The sequence below is a fragment of the Cydia pomonella genome, chromosome 3 (assembly GCF_033807575.1).
Source record: "Cydia pomonella isolate Wapato2018A chromosome 3, ilCydPomo1, whole genome shotgun sequence".
In the NCBI taxonomy this organism is placed as follows: Eukaryota; Metazoa; Arthropoda; class Insecta; order Lepidoptera; family Tortricidae; genus Cydia; species Cydia pomonella.
This window is the reverse complement of record NC_084705.1, coordinates 8,975,042-8,992,708: the sequence shown is the minus strand read 5'-3', so window position 1 is coordinate 8,992,708 and position 17,667 is coordinate 8,975,042. Positions and strand designations below refer to the sequence as shown.

Sequence of the window (17,667 nt, the reverse complement as noted above, 5' to 3'; positions counted from 1 at the left end):
GCCTGTCAGTTCTTCGCGTTTGTCAGCTTTTGCGAATAACTGACAGACCGATATCGTCCGGCGAACTGGTAATCAGTGGGTTCCTTTAACCTGGTTGGGACGCCTGCACACTCATTTGTTTACATATTTCACACTTGTATGCAGGGGTTCTTAGCTAATAGTTATGCTGAATGGACTTTCGATAATTCTAGTTGAATTGAGATTTATTCATGTGAAAAGTTATCGCAACCCATACTTACAAACAAAGTAAATGACGAGCGAAATAATATCGCTAACATTAAAGCAGACAGGTCCCCCTGCAGCGACCGCGCCGCCCAACAACACCAACTCCTGGCAAGTGAGGAGGAGCGCGAATACCGCCCAGAGAATGCTCGCGAATATGTGCACTTCTAGCGATGTTCTTATCCACTGCAAAACAAGTCCATGCTTGACAAGGAAAGTGTTCAGAAATCCCGAAGCAACGCTACAATGTAGTTTAATTTACCCGGGTAGGTACATGACATACTCCCTAATGCGTTTTATGACTTTAAAGAAGCTTTGAATTTAGTAGAAAAATATGCCTTCAGTATGCGTAGGGTATTTCAGACAAGAAGTCTTGGTAAAATTTTGCACAAAAAAAAAAAAATACCTATCTGCTACCGTGCTACACGATTTAGATTTAATGATAGAATCCTCTTTACTTACCACGATTATTCCCACAAGGAAAAAGACATCGGAACCGATGTAAAGTATCGACATGATGAAGAAACACCATCTTAAATAGTTTAGAGACAACATTCCCTCGTCTGCAGCCTTAGTCAGGTACAGGTCGCATGATGGTGTAACACTCATTCCTATTCCGTGCAACCCTGAAAGCTATGGAACAATGGTTGTATTGAATGTCCTTACTTGATCCGTACATTAGATACAGAAAGCCCAATAAGAAGTTTTCTTATTCGATTGTCAATTAGGCCACAACTACCAGTGATCCCATCTTTCAACCTAGCCTTCCACCTCAGGTTAATCGAGATACGTAACATTTGTATAAAAGTAATCGTCGTTAGCGTCCAGTGTGCACACTCGAAACGTGCGTTCCATAGCTCCTTCGATAAGGCAATAGCAACAAGGGCACAAAGGTTCTTAGAAACTAAACACTATTTTGCAGACAGACTCGTCTACTCTTGTGTCACATTCGGCAGTTGGCTCCGGAACCGTCGAGACACCAAACCCTTTGGCCAAAAGTCGGCACACTCGATATGGTCTCTTGCAGCGATCGCGGCAAGTAAACCACAAAAGAGTTGAACTGCACGAAATGGCGTCATCGAAACTGGAACACCTTCAGCATGTAACCGGTCTTCTGGTGTACATATTCCACCACTTCAGTAGTCGTGGCAATGTGATGCAGGCGCGAGTGGCGCGACACATACAGCCCCTAATTCGCTAATTTTATCCAATGTATGGCAGTTGCAGGAATCGTCGAGCGTGCACGCTCGGAGCGTATGTTGCGTGGTTGAGGCGTATGACTCACATTGAATTGAACAGAATGAATGTATATTATGTACACATTTGTACGCGTACCTAGCTATATATCTACTTACTTTTGTCTTATAATTATTATGTTATGTATATTTACTAAGTCCGCTTTATGTTCCAAGATCTCAATGGATTCCAAGTTGATGGTTTTGACGGGCTTGAAAAATGGAATTCCAAATAATATGATTAGGTACTTCTATGGACACTTTCAGATTCTTGGTAATCGGCTACTCTCTAGTGGAAACTTTTCATTTAATAATATATATATCTATAATCTTACCAAGCTATAAGCACAAACTAAAAAGCAAGCAGTCTTTAGGTTCTTGATGCAGCAACATTGTTTCGTCCTAGGAAGAAATTTGAATAACCCCATATTTAATTGAACACGTGTATCTACTATTAAATGCCCAGGTAGTTCTAATTTTTATTTCTTTTATATTGACATTATGACTCCATGACTTTGTTACTTTACAATTACCACAGACTTTCTCAGTGTTCTTAGCTCCACAGACTTAAAATAATATTAAGGTTTTTCGCAAGAGTTGCCAGTAATGTAAGTAACGGCACTACGAGTATCATGCGCGAGTTCCATCATGCGCAATGTACTCGTATGCACAACATGGATAGAATGTGTGGAGTAGATAAACAACATAAGTAAAAAAGTAACTATATATGTTATTAAAACATTTATTAATAAAAGCATTAACTTCATCGACAACATAACTAAACGTATACCTATAAAAATACACCTGAATATAAATTAAGAGGAAATAAGAAGTTTTTTAAATATATGTATGTATTGTATGTGTGATCTTCATAATGATGCTCTATATCTATAGAAACCAATATTGTCTTTCTTCGCGTGCTGGATCTTAATTATGGTTAAAATGTAATAAACTTTTCAACGTCTTAGTAGCATTCCACGTCGATTTCACGAAGAATCCAGATCATGCTTGGGATCGATTTCACGAAGAATCCAGATCATGCTTGGGATTGTATTTTTTTGCTGTAGGCATTAACCACCATTAGAAAGTAGGTCCACACTGAAAATTTAAAAAATCTTTAGATATTGTTTATACCTGAACAGGTTTGCGATCCACTGGCAGCAGTCACGTAGGGCATTCATGACACTTCGTCCAAGAAAGTTAACAGTTTGGACTCCAGGGCCCTGAGACCCAGAGGCCATGGGGCCTTGACCCTTTGTGCGTATGAAAACAAACATTTGGCTTAATTTTTTTGTACGAGCACTGTTTTGAGAATCATTTGCCGACAGTTCATTCTTTATATAGGATTGTATCACTATGAAAAAGTAAATCCACACTGAAAAATAAATTTCTTGATATTTTTATATATTATATAGGTACCTATGTCCCTTCAGGTCACTTATGTGAAAAAAGTGTACGCGGGCCGGTAAAACCTGACAGATTTTAACCACACATTCCTGAGGTCATAAGGAGCAAAAAATGTTACATGAGGTTTTGTCAAATTTGGCAAAAAAAATTGCGTAAAATTTTGCGCTTTCTGCATACGACACGTTATTTCTTTTTACATCTTGGCGAGAAAAAACATAACAACGAATAAGTAAAGTATTTTTTCTTTACAGATAAAAAATGCGAGCTTCCTTTAATCTTTAATGTCTATCAGTATTAGGTATGTCTAAATAGTGGCAGCGACGCAGTCAAAAAGGCGTTTTTGACTAGGCTAATACAGAAAAAAAAATCATAGGAATTGTCATTATCTCTAAAAAAGACTAATCTTAGAAAATTTTGACGACATTTTAGTTTCTAAATGCGATCAAGACTACACCTATAAAATCTGTCGGGTTTTACCAGCCCACGGTGTATAATGAATAAGTATCACAAGTAATAAGCAAATATATAATGGTGATTGGGAAAATTATTGAAAATTTGTAATAATATACATTTTTAGGCTGTTGTTACTACTATCTTTTGTACTAGTAGTTCGTCATTTCTAATTAAGAACAGCAAAGAGTACATTTTACTTACATCCTAGATCGACAAACGTTAAAATTAGCTGACAAAGGGCGATGCCTTTTCCCCGAAAGGCGCAGACTATGACATACATTATTCCATAGAGACATGAGAGAACCAAGGCTATGAATCCACTGATAATAAAAGCTTGGGCCACTCGCCGCGTAGGATTCTGAAAATACAACAAGTATCAATTAATACCTAATGAAAGTGATAAATATTCATCGTAAATTTCTGGATCAATAAGTATTGTATTCAGTGACTATCGTTAATGACTAGTACTGGTGCTTCAGCCATTTGTTTTGTCATATTACATATTTCCACAAAATAGGTAACAGGTAACACTCCTACTCTTTACTATCATGATAAAAAACAACATAAAGATTTTTGTTGAGCATAGCTTGAATGTAATAAATCTGTAAGCCGTGAGTTCAAGTCTCACCCAAGACAGTAATTTTTCCACTTTTAAATTTATTCTAAGCTTAATCATCAGAGTTAGTAAAAATATATGGAGCTGTACAGCGCCATATCCTTTACCTGTCAAATTCCAAGCACGAAATTGTCTTAGATTATACACATCTTTTTATTTTTTATTAAATTTTAATTGCTTACTTTTTATTTATTTAATTTTAATGTTATTATTATGGTTGGAGTTTGTGGGCCTTTGAGTGCCACGTCGACCAGGCGGTGATCTATTGTGACAGCCCTTTAAAGTTCATTACTGATGCCCGTTGAATCCAGGAAATTCCAGATTCTTTGGGCCGTAATGTACTGTACCTCAAAGGGTTGCACTACGTGCCGCCTTAAGTGGGTACTTCTTTTTGACATCAGTGGTCCACAGGAACAGAGAATGTGCATTGCAGTCTCCTCTGAGTCATGGCAGAACCTGCATGTCTCATTTTGTTTCTTTCCAATTTGAAACATGTGTTTGTTCAAGTTATAGTGTCCAGTCAATATTCTGGTCACCGCGCAGGCTTTGTGTCTTTTGAGCCCTAGAAGCTCCCTAGCAGTTTTGATTAGAGCTTTCGAGTGTTCTTGTCCTTTTACGAACGTCCACCAATCGTATGCCCTTATTTATTCTAAATTGCTGGGCAGAGAATACGCATCCCGTTTTGCGATTCCACAGAACGTTTCTGGGCCGACCAGGGGTGTGTCTGCGCCCTTTCTAGCAAGTTCGTCTGCTTTTTCGTTTCCGTTAATGTCGGAGTGCCCTGGTACCCATCTAAGTATGACGTTGTTGGAGTTAGCTGTTTAGGTTTGTTTTACAGTTCTGGACTAATTTTCTAGTGCCTAGGATTCTAGTGCCAGCAGAGCAGCCTGGCTGTCTGAGTTAATGTAGATATGTTGGTGTCTTAGGTTTTTATCCAGGTTAATCTCCACACATTTGTTGATGGCGTAAACTTGTGCCTGGAAGATTGAAGCCGGTGTGCCCATGCTGACGCTGGCTCTGAGCTTAGGTCTCTCACCATAGATTAGAATCAATGTATCTTTCAGATTTGGTGAAAATTCCTTTGTCATCGTTCATATTTTAGTACTTTTTGACTGAAATATAATAACATGGTAAAGGGTATTTACTATATCTGTGCTCACTTAGCCTTCGTGTCATAGATAAATAATATAACGGCCTCCTAGCCTAGTTGGTAAATGAACTTAGTGATTCTGCTTAAGAGCTAGACGGTCCCGGGTTCGAGGAGTACATTTTTATTTTTAACCATTTATATAAAAAAAAATATTTTACCATTATTTATTTATTATAACTTGATAACGAAAATAACGTACAATTAAAACGTACAATTAGTACTTTTAAATTAAAACTCAAACAACAACTTCTAGAATTTCAAAGCATGCTACCTCCTGGTACTAGAGTAAAACCGTCGTATCTGTAGTGGTCAAAATCGTTCTTATGCGCCGTTCAACTTTGTTAATCTCGGTACTTACTTATAGTAAAATTATTACATTCATGTTATTTATTTCCTCAATATATACTTTATTACCCAACGTATTTATTTAGCTTAAGAGTCCTTATTCCTATAGACGAGCGTATTTTGTAAAATGCTTCCTTTTTCATTCAAGATTACGACGTAACTATTAGTATTTATTCAAAAACTGATAACGTACTTAAATAATCGTTTCCTAAACTAGGGGCTCCAATAGTTCAAATTTTCATTTTCTCTTTTAAACCTCTTTTTTAATGAGGTTTTTTGGGAGTCTTTTCCAAATTTTGCAGTGAGATGTGGCGTTTCGGTTCTCAATTTTGCTATAAACAAGAATCATTTGGTACATGAATGACTACAATTTGATTCAACATATCTCGTACGAGGGGCTGGAATGATTAACAATCGAAGCTTCATTTGAAAAAACTGATAAAATACCTTCCGAGTTTTCTTCATTTTTTTGGCGAAAACAGGGTTTTATTATATTTTATTTCCGCAAATTGTACGCATATTTTGCTTTAAAAATAATATTATAGCAAACTGTAACTTTGTGTTAACCTATAAAAAAAAAATCGTAACTATGGGACCTACATTGCCGTAAATTTATATTTTTTTTAAAACACGTATAAATCACGCAGCAACGACGCCCCGCTCTCAGTCCGCGCGGAGCGCGCTTAGAGGACGGACCTGTGCTCGATTGTCAGGCATTCGTTGCGATCGTAATCAGCTACGGAGTTCCGAGAAGTGCTATATACTGCGATTAGAAAATCTTAATAAAAGTTCATTTTTTACAGTATGCCTAACAGACTCGCTTATTGATGGATTTTCAGTGTTACTTTTTTTTTAATACTAAGTCGGTGGCAAACAAGCATACGGCCCGCATATGTACGCCTGAAACTCCAGAGGAGTTACATGCGCGTTGCCGACCCTAACCCCCTCCCGCCCCTCGTTGAGCTCTGGCAACCTTACTCACCGGCAGGAACACAACACTATGAGTAAGGTCTAGTGTTATTTGGCTGCGATTTTCTGAAAAACGCATTTTCACTTGAAATTACGTTAGGGTTTGCATTATTATTTTTGACCCGGATGAAGTCCAAGTTCTCATGATGGAGTCAGGAGTTGGTCACCAGAACACCTAATCTACTAATTATAATCCCATCGTGTTTGGGCTCAAAAGATTTGCCCTGACGAACACCATCGATCTAGATGAGGTCCCAGGGTCTCATGAAGGAATCAGGAGTTGGTCACTAGAACTCCTAATCTACTCATTATAATTCCATCGTGTTTGGGCTCAACAGAGTTGCCCTGATGAGCACCTTCAATCTAGATGAGGTCCAGGGTCTCATGATGGAGTCAGGAGCTGGTCACCAGAACTCCTAATCTACTCATCATAACTCCATCGTGTTTGGGTTCAATAGAGTTGCCCTGACGAGCACCATCAATCTAGATGAGGTCCAGGGTCTCATGATGGAGTCAGGAGCTGGTCACCAGAACTCCTAATCTACTCATCATAACTCCATCGTGTTTGGGCTCAATAGATTTGCCCTGATGAACACCATCGATCTAGATGAGGCCCAGGGTCTCATGATGGAGTCAGGAGTTGGTCACCAGAACTCCTAAACTAATCATCATAACCTCATCGTGTTCGGGCTCAATAGATTTGCCCTGACGAGCATCATCAATCTAGATAAAGTCCAGGGTCTCATGATGGAGTCAGGAGTTGGTCACTAGAACTCCTAATCTACTCATTATAATTCCAACGTGTTTGGGCTCAAAAGATTTGCCCTGATGAGCACCACTTATCTAGATGAGGTCCAGGGTCTCATGATGGAGTCAGGAGTTGTTCACCAGAACTCCTACTCTACTCATCATAACTCCATCGTGTTTGGGCTCAATAGAGTTGCCCTGACGAGCACCTTCAATCTGGATGAGGTCCAGGGTCTCATGATGGAGTCAGGAGCTGGTCACCAGAACTCCTAATCTACTCATCATAACTCCATCGTGTTTGGGTTCATTAGAGTTGCCCTGACGAGCACCATCAATCTAGATGAGGTCCAGGGTCTCATGATGGAGTCAGGAGCTGGTTACCAGAACTCCTAATCTACTCATCATAACTCCATCGTGTTTGGGCTCAATAGATTTGCCCTGATGAACACCATCGATCTAGATGAGGCCCAGGGTCTCATGATGGAGTCAGGAGTTGGTCACCAGAACTCCTAATCTACTCATCATAACCTCATCGTGTTCGGGCTCAATAGATTTGCCCTGACGAGCATCATCAATCTAGATAAAGTCCAGGGTCTCATGATGGAGTCAGGAGTTGGTCACTAGAACTCCTAATCTACTCATTATAATTCCAACGTGTTTGGGCTCAAAAGATTTGCCCTGATGAGCACCATCGATCTAGATGAGGTCCAGGGTCTCATGATGGAGTCAGGAGTTGGTCACCAGAACTCCTAATCTACTCATCATAACTCCATCGTGTTTGGGCTCAATAGATTTGCCCTGATGAACACCATCGATCTAGATGAGGTCCAGGGTCTCATGATGGAGTCAGGAGTTGGTCACCAGAACTCCTAAACTACTCATCATAACCTCATCGTGTTTGGGCTCAATAGATTTGCCCTGACGAGCATCATCAATCTAGATAAAGTCCAGGGTCTCATGATGGAGTCAGGATTTGGTCACTAGAACTCCTAATCTACTCATTATAATTCCAACGTGTTTGGGCTCAAAAGATTTGCCCTGACGAGCACCATCGATCTAGATGAGGTCCAGGGTCTCATGATGGAGTCAGGAGTTGGTCACCAGAACTCCTAATCTACTCATCATAACTCCATCGTGTATGGGCTCAATAGAGTTGCCCTGACGAGCACCATCAATCTAGATCAGGTCCAGGGTCTCATGATGGACTCAGGAGTTGATCACCAGAACTCCTAGTCTATTCTTCATAACTCCATCGTGTTTGGGCTCAAAAGATTTGCCCTGACGAGTACCATCGATCTAGATTAAGTCGAGGGTCTCATGATGGACTCAGTAGTTGGTCACCAGAACTCCTAATCTATTCATCATAATGGTAATTTGATGGTGCTTGTCGGAGTAAATCTATTGAGCCCAAACACGATGGAGTTATGATAAATAGATTACGAGTTCTGGTGACCAACTCCTGACTCCATCATGAGACCCTGGACTTCATCTAGATCGATGGTACTCGTCAGGGCAAATCTTTTGAGCCCAAACACGATGGAATTATAATGAGTAGATTAGGAGTCCTAGTGACCAACTCCTGACTCCATCATGAGACCCTGAACATCATCTAGATTGATGGTGCTCGTGAGGGCAAATCTATTGAGCCCAAACACGATGGAGTTATGATGAGTAGATTAGGAATTATGGTGACCAACTCCTGACTCCATCATGAGACCCTGGACTTCATCTAGATCGATGGTACTCGTCAGGGCAAATCTTTTGAGCCCAAACACGATGGAATTATAATGAGTAGATTAGGAGTTCTAGTGACCAACTCCTGACTCCATCATGAGACCCTGAACATCATCTAGATTGATGGTGCTCGTGAGGGCAAATCTATTGAGCCCAAACACGATGGAGTTATGATGAGTAGATTAGGATTTAGGAGTTCTGGGGAGTTCTGGTGACCAACTCCTGACTCCGTCATGAGACCCTGGACCTCATCTAGATCGATGGTGTTCGTCAGGGCAAATCTTCTGAGCCCAAGCACGATGGAATTATAATGAGTAGATTAGGAGTTCTGGTGACCAACTCCTGACTCCATCATAAGAACCTGGATGGACTTCATTCGGGTCAAAAATAATAATACAAACCCTAACGTGATTTCAAATAACACTGAAACTCTATAGCACTAATGTGCGCAAACGATTGGCATCTTGACTACGCAGCATGGGTGCGTAGCCACCATGCCAATCGATACGACAACGAAACACTATCTGTCTCTCTCTCTCGTACTAATATGCACAAACGATTGGCATCTTGGCTGGGCAGCATGGGTGCGTAGCCAACATGCCAAACGTTTACGATACGACAAGGAAACACTATCTGTCTCTCTATCGCACTAATATGCGCAATCGATTGGCTTCTTGGCTAGGTATCATGGGTGCGTAGCCAACATACCAATCGTTTACGATACGACAACGAAACACTACTCTCTCTCTATCGCACTAATATACGCAAACGATTGGTATTTTGGCTAGGCACTAAGCAAGTGTGTGGCCAACATGCCAATCGTTTACGATACGACAACGAAACACTATCTGTCTCTCTATAGCACTAATATACTTTATTTATACCTGCAGTCATTTAGTAACTTCTTCATTTTCCATTGGTGTGAAAGAGACAGAATAAAGAGCAAGGGTTATAGTACACTCTGTAGTCTGTACACTTAGTAGTAGTGTACATAAAAAAAAAAAAACTACTGTGCATATACAATAAAATAAAGAGTGCCCATATGATATCATATGACACTAAAATTAATGTTGCTTGAAATTATATTGAAAACTATCAAGATTATTCTAGTCTGCATTGAAACGCGCGTCGCGTTGCCGGCGCTCGCGTACCGAGCGCCAACGCCATCTATCGAGCGTTATTTCGTGAAATCGGAGAATGCTCCAAGGATTAAGGGCTCTTAAACATTAAACCTACTATCACATCTGTCATAGTATCATACAGTATAATCTTATAAATATATCCATAAACATAAACATATATTTGCATACCTATATTATTTTCTACACAAACTAAAACAGTCTTAGCCATACAGTTTCCGACAAGCAGCAAGTAAATTCGTATTGTACGAAGGGTCGGCCTGAAAACCAGCGTTGTAGTAGGTAAGCCTGCTGCAACACATGCTGAGGTTCGCACCTTTTTAGCATCATAATTTTAAAAGTTTTTTATATCTACATGTAAACATAAATTTGTGCCTAATTAAGTTTTCATTTTAAGGCTTGTAATGTTTTGTAGTATTGCCTGTAAACATGTTTCAATGTGGTGTTAAATAAATAAATTCTATGTCTATGTCTATGTCTAAAATGTTATTATATAGTAGAAGAGAAAGAGGAAGACCTAATTTGTAATTATTATTAGGTATATTAGGACAAAACGTACGACATATTTATAAGTACGAGTATAAGCATCTGTCATTGTCAATTTGGCACACTCGACATAGCTAACATGTATTAAGACGATTGTTACCAGGCGACCTCAAATATGTACAGTCCGCCAACTGCATACATTTTTATATGCAGGGGTGCCAAGCTAATAGTTTTTCTGACTGTACATACATGTAAGCAATTTAAATTAAATTAACTAAACTTACCCGATAAATCCTCATCAGCAACACCACACTTGTGATCAAGAACACAAGGTCAGCAATGAGCACGATCCATCCCAGTCCCTTAATGATTTGGTTAGTTACTCCTTCTGCATCATGACTTTGCGTCAGACAAGAAATTCCTAAATCAGCGTTCACGCCAAATCCAAAGCTAATCTGAAAAATAAGTAAAAGAAATAGGAATTCTGTAAAACTACCATATGAGTTATTTTTTGTGTTTTCAATTTTAAATATTTAATTTAATTGGAACCCGCAAATAAGAAAAAAAGTAAAAGCGTACTAAACTAGCAACCCCCTCTCAGAGGTAAATCGCAAGCTTAAAGGTTCTATAGTATTTTATTAAATTGTGAAAATGTGTGGCGTAGTACTTTATTACAATAAGTAGTAAAATTTATACGCCTGAGAGCTAGCAAGCAGAACTCTTTTTCTGATAAACATATTTAAACACAGATTTCATTAGAAACATACTTCCAAGCCTTACAAACTACAAAAACTTATAAAACGACCCACTGGTATGTTCCTTACCACATTATTGATGTTGACGTCCACGACGTCCATCCGACTGGCCCCGGAGAGGACGCACGACACACGCAGCGCGTACGAATGCCGGATCATTAACCATGATAACAGTGGATTTGATACCTGTAACAAACACATACGTTAATACACATGTCTTGTGCGGTTTGTTTTAAGAAGTCAATTGAAGAATCCCTTAATTTGGAAAATCTCATCATTGTTTCTACACCTTTAAAGTACGCTAAAGGTGTATTTGTATGACGATTGAAGAAAACTGAAAAATTAAGAAGATGCATATACTTACAAGGGCAAGTACAGCGATAATAGCTGCAGCTGTCCTTAAACTTGGAATGCATACGCAACATGTTTCGATATCTGGCCAATATTTAAAAGGCATACTAAGCACAAATGAATAATATAATACTACGCATTTTAGATGTACTTAACTGACAGAATATGTCAAGTTCTATAGACAAAGACAGCATTGATAGATTATAGCTTGAAGTTTGTGTTATAGTTTCAGTGATAAAAAGAGGTTATTGTTGCCGGACGACTTGTGGGCCAAGATAACCACTGAGTGGGAGCCCCACGAGTCTAAGGGCTCATTTAGACGGTACGAGAACTTGCATGCGAGTTTCATTACATTGCGGCATTTGACCGGTTGGCCGAATTGGTTGTAAGTGTTGTAACCTCAATAGTCCGCAATGTAAATAAAATCGCATGCGAGTTCGCGTGCCGTGTAAATCAGCCCTAATCGAGGAGGCGGTAGACCTCGTCGCGATGGCGGGATAACTTGGACTCCTTTTTGAGAGCTGACCAGATATAGCACTAAACAGAGACGAATGAAAAAAGAGGGGTGGGGGGGTCATCAGTGGGAGTGGGACACAATGGGTTCTGAATAATATAGTTTGTCAAAGGGCTATCTCATTTCAAACATAGACAGAGGGAGTCATACTATCTTTGTCTTACACTAGTAGGTACTAGCATCCAAAAGAAAAGGATGAGTATAGTTTTTTTTGTTCTTATTTACTGACAAATTGGTTTGACCAACTATAATAATAATGTATAAATATTTGTTTGAAGAAATCTAGAGGAAAATAATACTTACTATTTCTCTTTAAGTAAGTAGTTGGCGCATCAAGAAATTCAGCTATTTAAACTTTTTGCACTTTTTTAAATGTTACGGGTAATACCTACTACTCACTAAAACGTAGTGATTATATGCTCTTTATACCTACTATCGTGAGGATCAGGTACAAGTAATATTCCTGATAATCTTGACATTAATGGAAAGCATGCTTCGTCTACAGCTGTACATTTAACTGCTATTATTTTATTTTTACTTAAGGTGCCAACACACTAATTTCGCTAAGGATTCCTCCGTAATACTCGGCTTAGTTTTAAGCGCCGAAACCGGGGATCACAGCCTTATTGCCAGGGGCGCGAGACGCGAGGATGCGGCCTCTCGCAGGGTTGCTACACTTGCTACATTATCATTAATATCATTTAATGTACCTAGAAGAGCACTATCGAATCTTTTTCTACTTACATACTTATTTCATCATTATTCTTGGAGGATTAAACAAGACACCTTGCCTGTAATTTTCTGTACAAAACAGTCTGCCGGTTTTTGCGGGGGTTTTGGGGGGTGTTTTTGTACGTAACGTGCAAATAGGCATGTCAGATAAACGTTAGTCAATACAATACATATGAACATTGGCTGACGTTTTCGACAGAGGGGTAAGCTCTCAAAGGCGACTCCGGTTGTTAAATCCAAGTCATTATTAATCACCCTTACTTTACTCTTTGATTAATCACTATGGGCAGCTTGCTATCAAACTATTTTTATTATAGATTATCTTTCTCTATGAAACCTGACGTAGCTGTCAGTGGTGTACAGGTGTTTTTACCAAAGAGCATATAACGCAGATATTCAGAAACCAGAATGTTCAGAAAGGATTATTCTTCCAGTTCTCATCTTTTACGCCATAGCAATGCGTTCTCAACAATCGTCTACACTTTCTACATATTACAATTCAGATGCGTTATAGGTACGTTGTCTTTCTATTGCTCCATATTTATGTTAATAGGTTTTTGTGCTTAACCAATCATATTCAGCAAGATTGAAACCCAAAAAATAATTATGCTGTGGTGGGGTTTACACACGTATCCCAGGAAATCAATCTTGTAATTATTCAATATTAATGACCCTGTGGGCGGTAGAATAGGGGATACATACTACGTAAATAACTGCGTTACAGGTATCCTAGATCGAGTTCTTATAATGCTTACTTTTGATGCTGGCAACGCAAATGTAAAATTTCGCTGGAAGTTTTAGACTCAAATATTTGGCCAAGAATTCTCCTGTAACTGAACGTTACCTAAACTTGACTTATTCACGAAAACTTTTGGTTCGCCATTTACGTTACAGCAACCCTAGCTACACAAGGCCTCTTAACAAGATTACATTGGAGATAAAACGGGGCAAATAATAGCGCGCGAGTAAGCCCGGGCGAGCCCGGCTCTAAAACAAAATTAAAATTGGACGAAAACACCAAGTTTCGTTAAGATATACGCCAGCCTAGTTACTTTCATTGCCGCTCTGGCTTTGCAGGGCCAAGAGGATTCTTTCTTTTATTACACTGAGACCCAATTTTGATAAAAACCTGTATATAAAAACGTATCTGTGCATTTTCTGCAGACTTCTGGAAATTGTAAGAAGGCTTAGGTATTACATTATTTCTTAAATTTAGGCTGTAATCCGTACGCTACACCTATAGCTTTGCTAGCCGACAATATCACTAGAATAACAGTGAATTTTAGCGGCTTTATATACTGACATTTAGCTACACAAGAGAGAAAGCAATTTGATTGAATTAGTATACGTACTAATAATACTAAAAGCTTTAACAAACAACTAAGCAGTATCGATCCAAAAGCTCGTGCACTGACTCTCTCGTATGAACATAGTTGCACAATGGATGGTATACTATAAGTACCTAGTATACCACTTATACCTTATACCCCATATCGATCCCCGTTTTGGAATTCAATTCGCAGAGTGGAATTACTGCGCCGTTTATCTTGCCCGGGCATCACCTGCGCCGATACGTGGCCGGAATGTTACCCATCCTGATACCATCTGCACAAGGAATTATTTATTCGCTTTCCTGCTACGTTTATCATGTATTAAAAACTTGAAAGTACTTTAAACTGAAAAACTTGTGATATATTCGAATTAAAATATAAAGAAAATCCCTAATACTGTAGAGTTGTAAACTTTGATGTTGCTTATTAAAGTGAGCTCGACAATAAAACAAAAAAACCAACTACAAACATTATTTTTAACTCAATCAATATCATATTTAATATACCTGCCTGACTACCTATCTTTGTGCAATCGATGACATCACATTTTAAGGTTAATTGATGAACCACAACTTCAATAAGGTGTACGTTTTAACAATATAGCGACAAGCACAAAGCTAGTGTTATATGGTGAATCAAATAATTGTTTGCAGTCAGTATTATCTACCTAAATATACTCGTAAGTAACTCCAGTGATTTTGGGATCAATGTACGATTATAGCGCCGAGAGTCGGTTTATTTGTCGTAAGGCGTAATGCAGTTTATTCAACGCGGTAGAGCCAAAACTTGTTCTCGTGAGTACCTACTTATCGTAACCACTTTTGCATATTCGATATCCAAGTTTTAGTACCTAACTGATGTTTAACGAAATTGAATTTGAAAAATATATATTCAGGTGATTAAGTTTCTTGGAATCTTTCGTTTGGAATCGACAACCTAAATCAATACATCTTTTTGTAATATGATCTAACCAAGTCTCACGATCCTCGTGTGTAATGTAAGCCTTCAGCGATGAATAGTTCTACGAACATGCTCCCAACATGGCGCGTACCGGGAAGTGTCAAAATATTTCACACAAAAACCTTCTGTAAATATGAGAGGCGGACCGCAATAGATGATATACTCGTATATCTCTATTTTTTACTGCCACCGTTCTTATCCTGTCTTTCGGCCGTAGCAAAAACACGCCTCGGGCTCGAGTCACGAATCGCAATATGGGCCTCGTGATAAATCTTCACGAATTCCAGTTTTATTTATTAAGTTGTAGGTGGTTTTATGAGGCCGCTGCGGGGGCTCTCATTACGGGGCTCCGCCGACGTGATGAAAAAACTTTTACCAACGGAATCTTCCTTGCAACATTAATTACAAAAGTCGAACTTTCCTCGCGCTTCCCTCCTTAACTTTGTATACCTACGCACGCTTTCTGTTTTGTACGATCTGAATTTTTGGGCTTTGGAAAATGGACCAAGTTCCCTGATAAGCATATAATATGTAATATATATAGGCAGCAGTAAAAAACTGAAGATATCACGTAGACCGGTCCACAGAGTTTTATGTCGGCAATTCGGAGCTAGCACAAAAGAAATGCGGACTTAGCAGAGAACGTGCCGTCCCAAAGAAAAGTGGAAATTGTTGGAAACATACATTTTGGCTTTTGGTTAGGTTTCATTTTAATTTGTTTCTACCTAAATATGTTATGATGGTTTTCAGGTACCTTTAAAGTATGTTTTACATATGTAGGAACTTAAAGTTTGAACCAATTTAATCAGCCAAGGCACCGTAGTCCAATAATCACGGAGGGCGTATCTTGCAGTTAATTTATGCCACAATAACTCAGCTGGACAGCCAGTCAATAGGTAATTTAGACGTTCGGGCAACTTTGTAGTAATGAGAGCGCGCCTTTCCAGCACAGTTTATTGGCATGTTGAGGGACAAGCGAGTGGGTGTGCTGATGAGCTTGTAGGTTTTTCAAAGCATTCACTTCCATTCTTCATTTTCAATCCTATGACAATAAAAACAAGAGTTAAAATTGATAGTAACTGTTCATGCTGTGTACATTCAAAACCTATTAACTGAAGTGACTCCAAGTCGGTAATACTGATGCCAATGGCATTGTAATTATTGTAGGTACAAGGTAAATGATACCTCCAAATGCTATCTACATTTTTTATCATGTTATTACTGAAGTGCTTTGAGGATTATTAACTTAATTTGTTCACAGCTAAAAATCGATATTTGGTTGCACGTAAATTTATTCAAACCCGTTTTGAAACGGTCGGCATTCCGGGTTTAAATGAAAAAGCTCGTAATGTATACAAGATATTGCAACACGTGGCAGTTTGTTATGGAGTTTATTGAGAAACCAGTGGTGCTAGTTGCGGGGCTTATTGAGAGAAAAAATATAAGACCACCGTCTCGAGTGTTATGTGTCATAATTTACAGATTGAATCGCTTCGCGTCCCTAAAATTGTAATATTGTGAACGAAAACAGATACATTACAAGTAGTAATTGGATAGTTAGATATTTTAAGTTTACGATACGTAGGTGGATGTACAGCGACGATAATCGCTTTGGGAAATATGGAACACGACGCCGGAATGTTATTAAAGAATTTTATTAAAGTTTCAGTCGTAAAGTAGATCATAGGGAACGATTCCACGGGTTAACTCTTTATAATGATGTTAGTGCTATCATTTGTCGAACACGTTTCAAGCCTTTATGGTTTGTTATTACTGGCGTTTGAGCTGATGAAGCCGGGTTGCCTTAATTCAATTTATTATAAGGTCTGGAAAGGTGTTATTTTAACGTCCACAGTGCTTAGCAATTATGCTAAGCACAACATACGCGTATTTTTCTTAGGTGATTGTTTGTAAAGTATTAGTACAGCTAAGTATTTTTTCTTGCTGCGCCCCATTTGTGTGTGTCTTCCGTGATCCTAGCGGGCTGTCATTATATAAGCCTCACAAAATGAAGAAATATATTTTAGAATATGATCGCTATGAAAAGTAAATGTACTACATAAACTGATAAGTTTATCACTTAAAATGTTAAGGTGATTGAAGTTATATGTTACTGCACAGAATACATGCGTAAGAAATTATTTCTTAGTGTTCCTATATAGGTATGACAAGGGGCCTAAGAGTAGATCTCAGTGGGTTGGCGCCACAAGGTCGCCACGAAATGTCGCTTATCTGCCGGCTAATGCTACTTCATTTACTTTAAAATATTTTCATACTCTTTTATGCCGCATTATTAAAGATAAAATACATTCGTTATCATTTATGTTTGTTTTTAGACGTTTATTTAAAAATCTCTGGTCATTTGAGGAGGTGGAGGTCGGCGGGGTGCAGGTGCGCTCGTAAAGTGAACGTTTTATGGAAATATAAGATCCTTGTCGGGCTCGGGCGCAGGGTACAGTACGTGGCGCCCTATTCGGAAAATGAAAACTCCACCTTTGCTTGCGATGCATATAACTTTTGA

At 38.9% G+C, this 17,667-nt stretch overlaps 2 protein-coding genes across 2 annotated transcripts in view; one reads left to right on the top strand and one right to left on the bottom strand.

The window, feature by feature from the left end:
• The window catches only part of LOC133515985 (homeobox protein abdominal-B), a 135,004-nt gene that overhangs the window by 21,864 nt on the left and 95,473 nt on the right, over nt 1–17,667 (top strand). The window lies entirely within an intron of this gene.
• Nucleotides 1,105–11,871, bottom strand: LOC133515987 (uncharacterized). Its single transcript, XM_061848645.1, has 5 exons — nt 11,623–11,871; nt 11,328–11,444; nt 10,788–10,958; nt 3,519–3,675; nt 1,105–2,555 (listed from the first exon to the last, which is right to left on the bottom strand). The coding sequence occupies exons 1-5, from the start codon at nt 11,713–11,715 to the stop codon at nt 2,494–2,496; spliced, it is 600 nt and encodes a 199-aa protein (XP_061704629.1). The 5' UTR covers nt 11,716–11,871; the 3' UTR covers nt 1,105–2,493.

Bases quoted from the DNA above. Each gene is read 5' to 3' on its own strand.
- LOC133515987 (XM_061848645.1), bottom strand. From the start codon at position 11,715: ATGCCTTTTAAATATTGGCCAGATATCGAAACATGTTGCGTATGCATT. The intron at 10,959-11,327 runs GTAAGGAACATA...CTTATTTTTCAG, and splicing joins ACGTCAACATCAATAATGTG to ATTAGCTTTGGATTTGGCGT. The intron at 2,556-3,518 runs GTAAGTAAAATG...TTAAATTTTCAG, and splicing joins AACGTTTGTCGATCTAGGAT to TGTGGACCTACTTTCTAATG.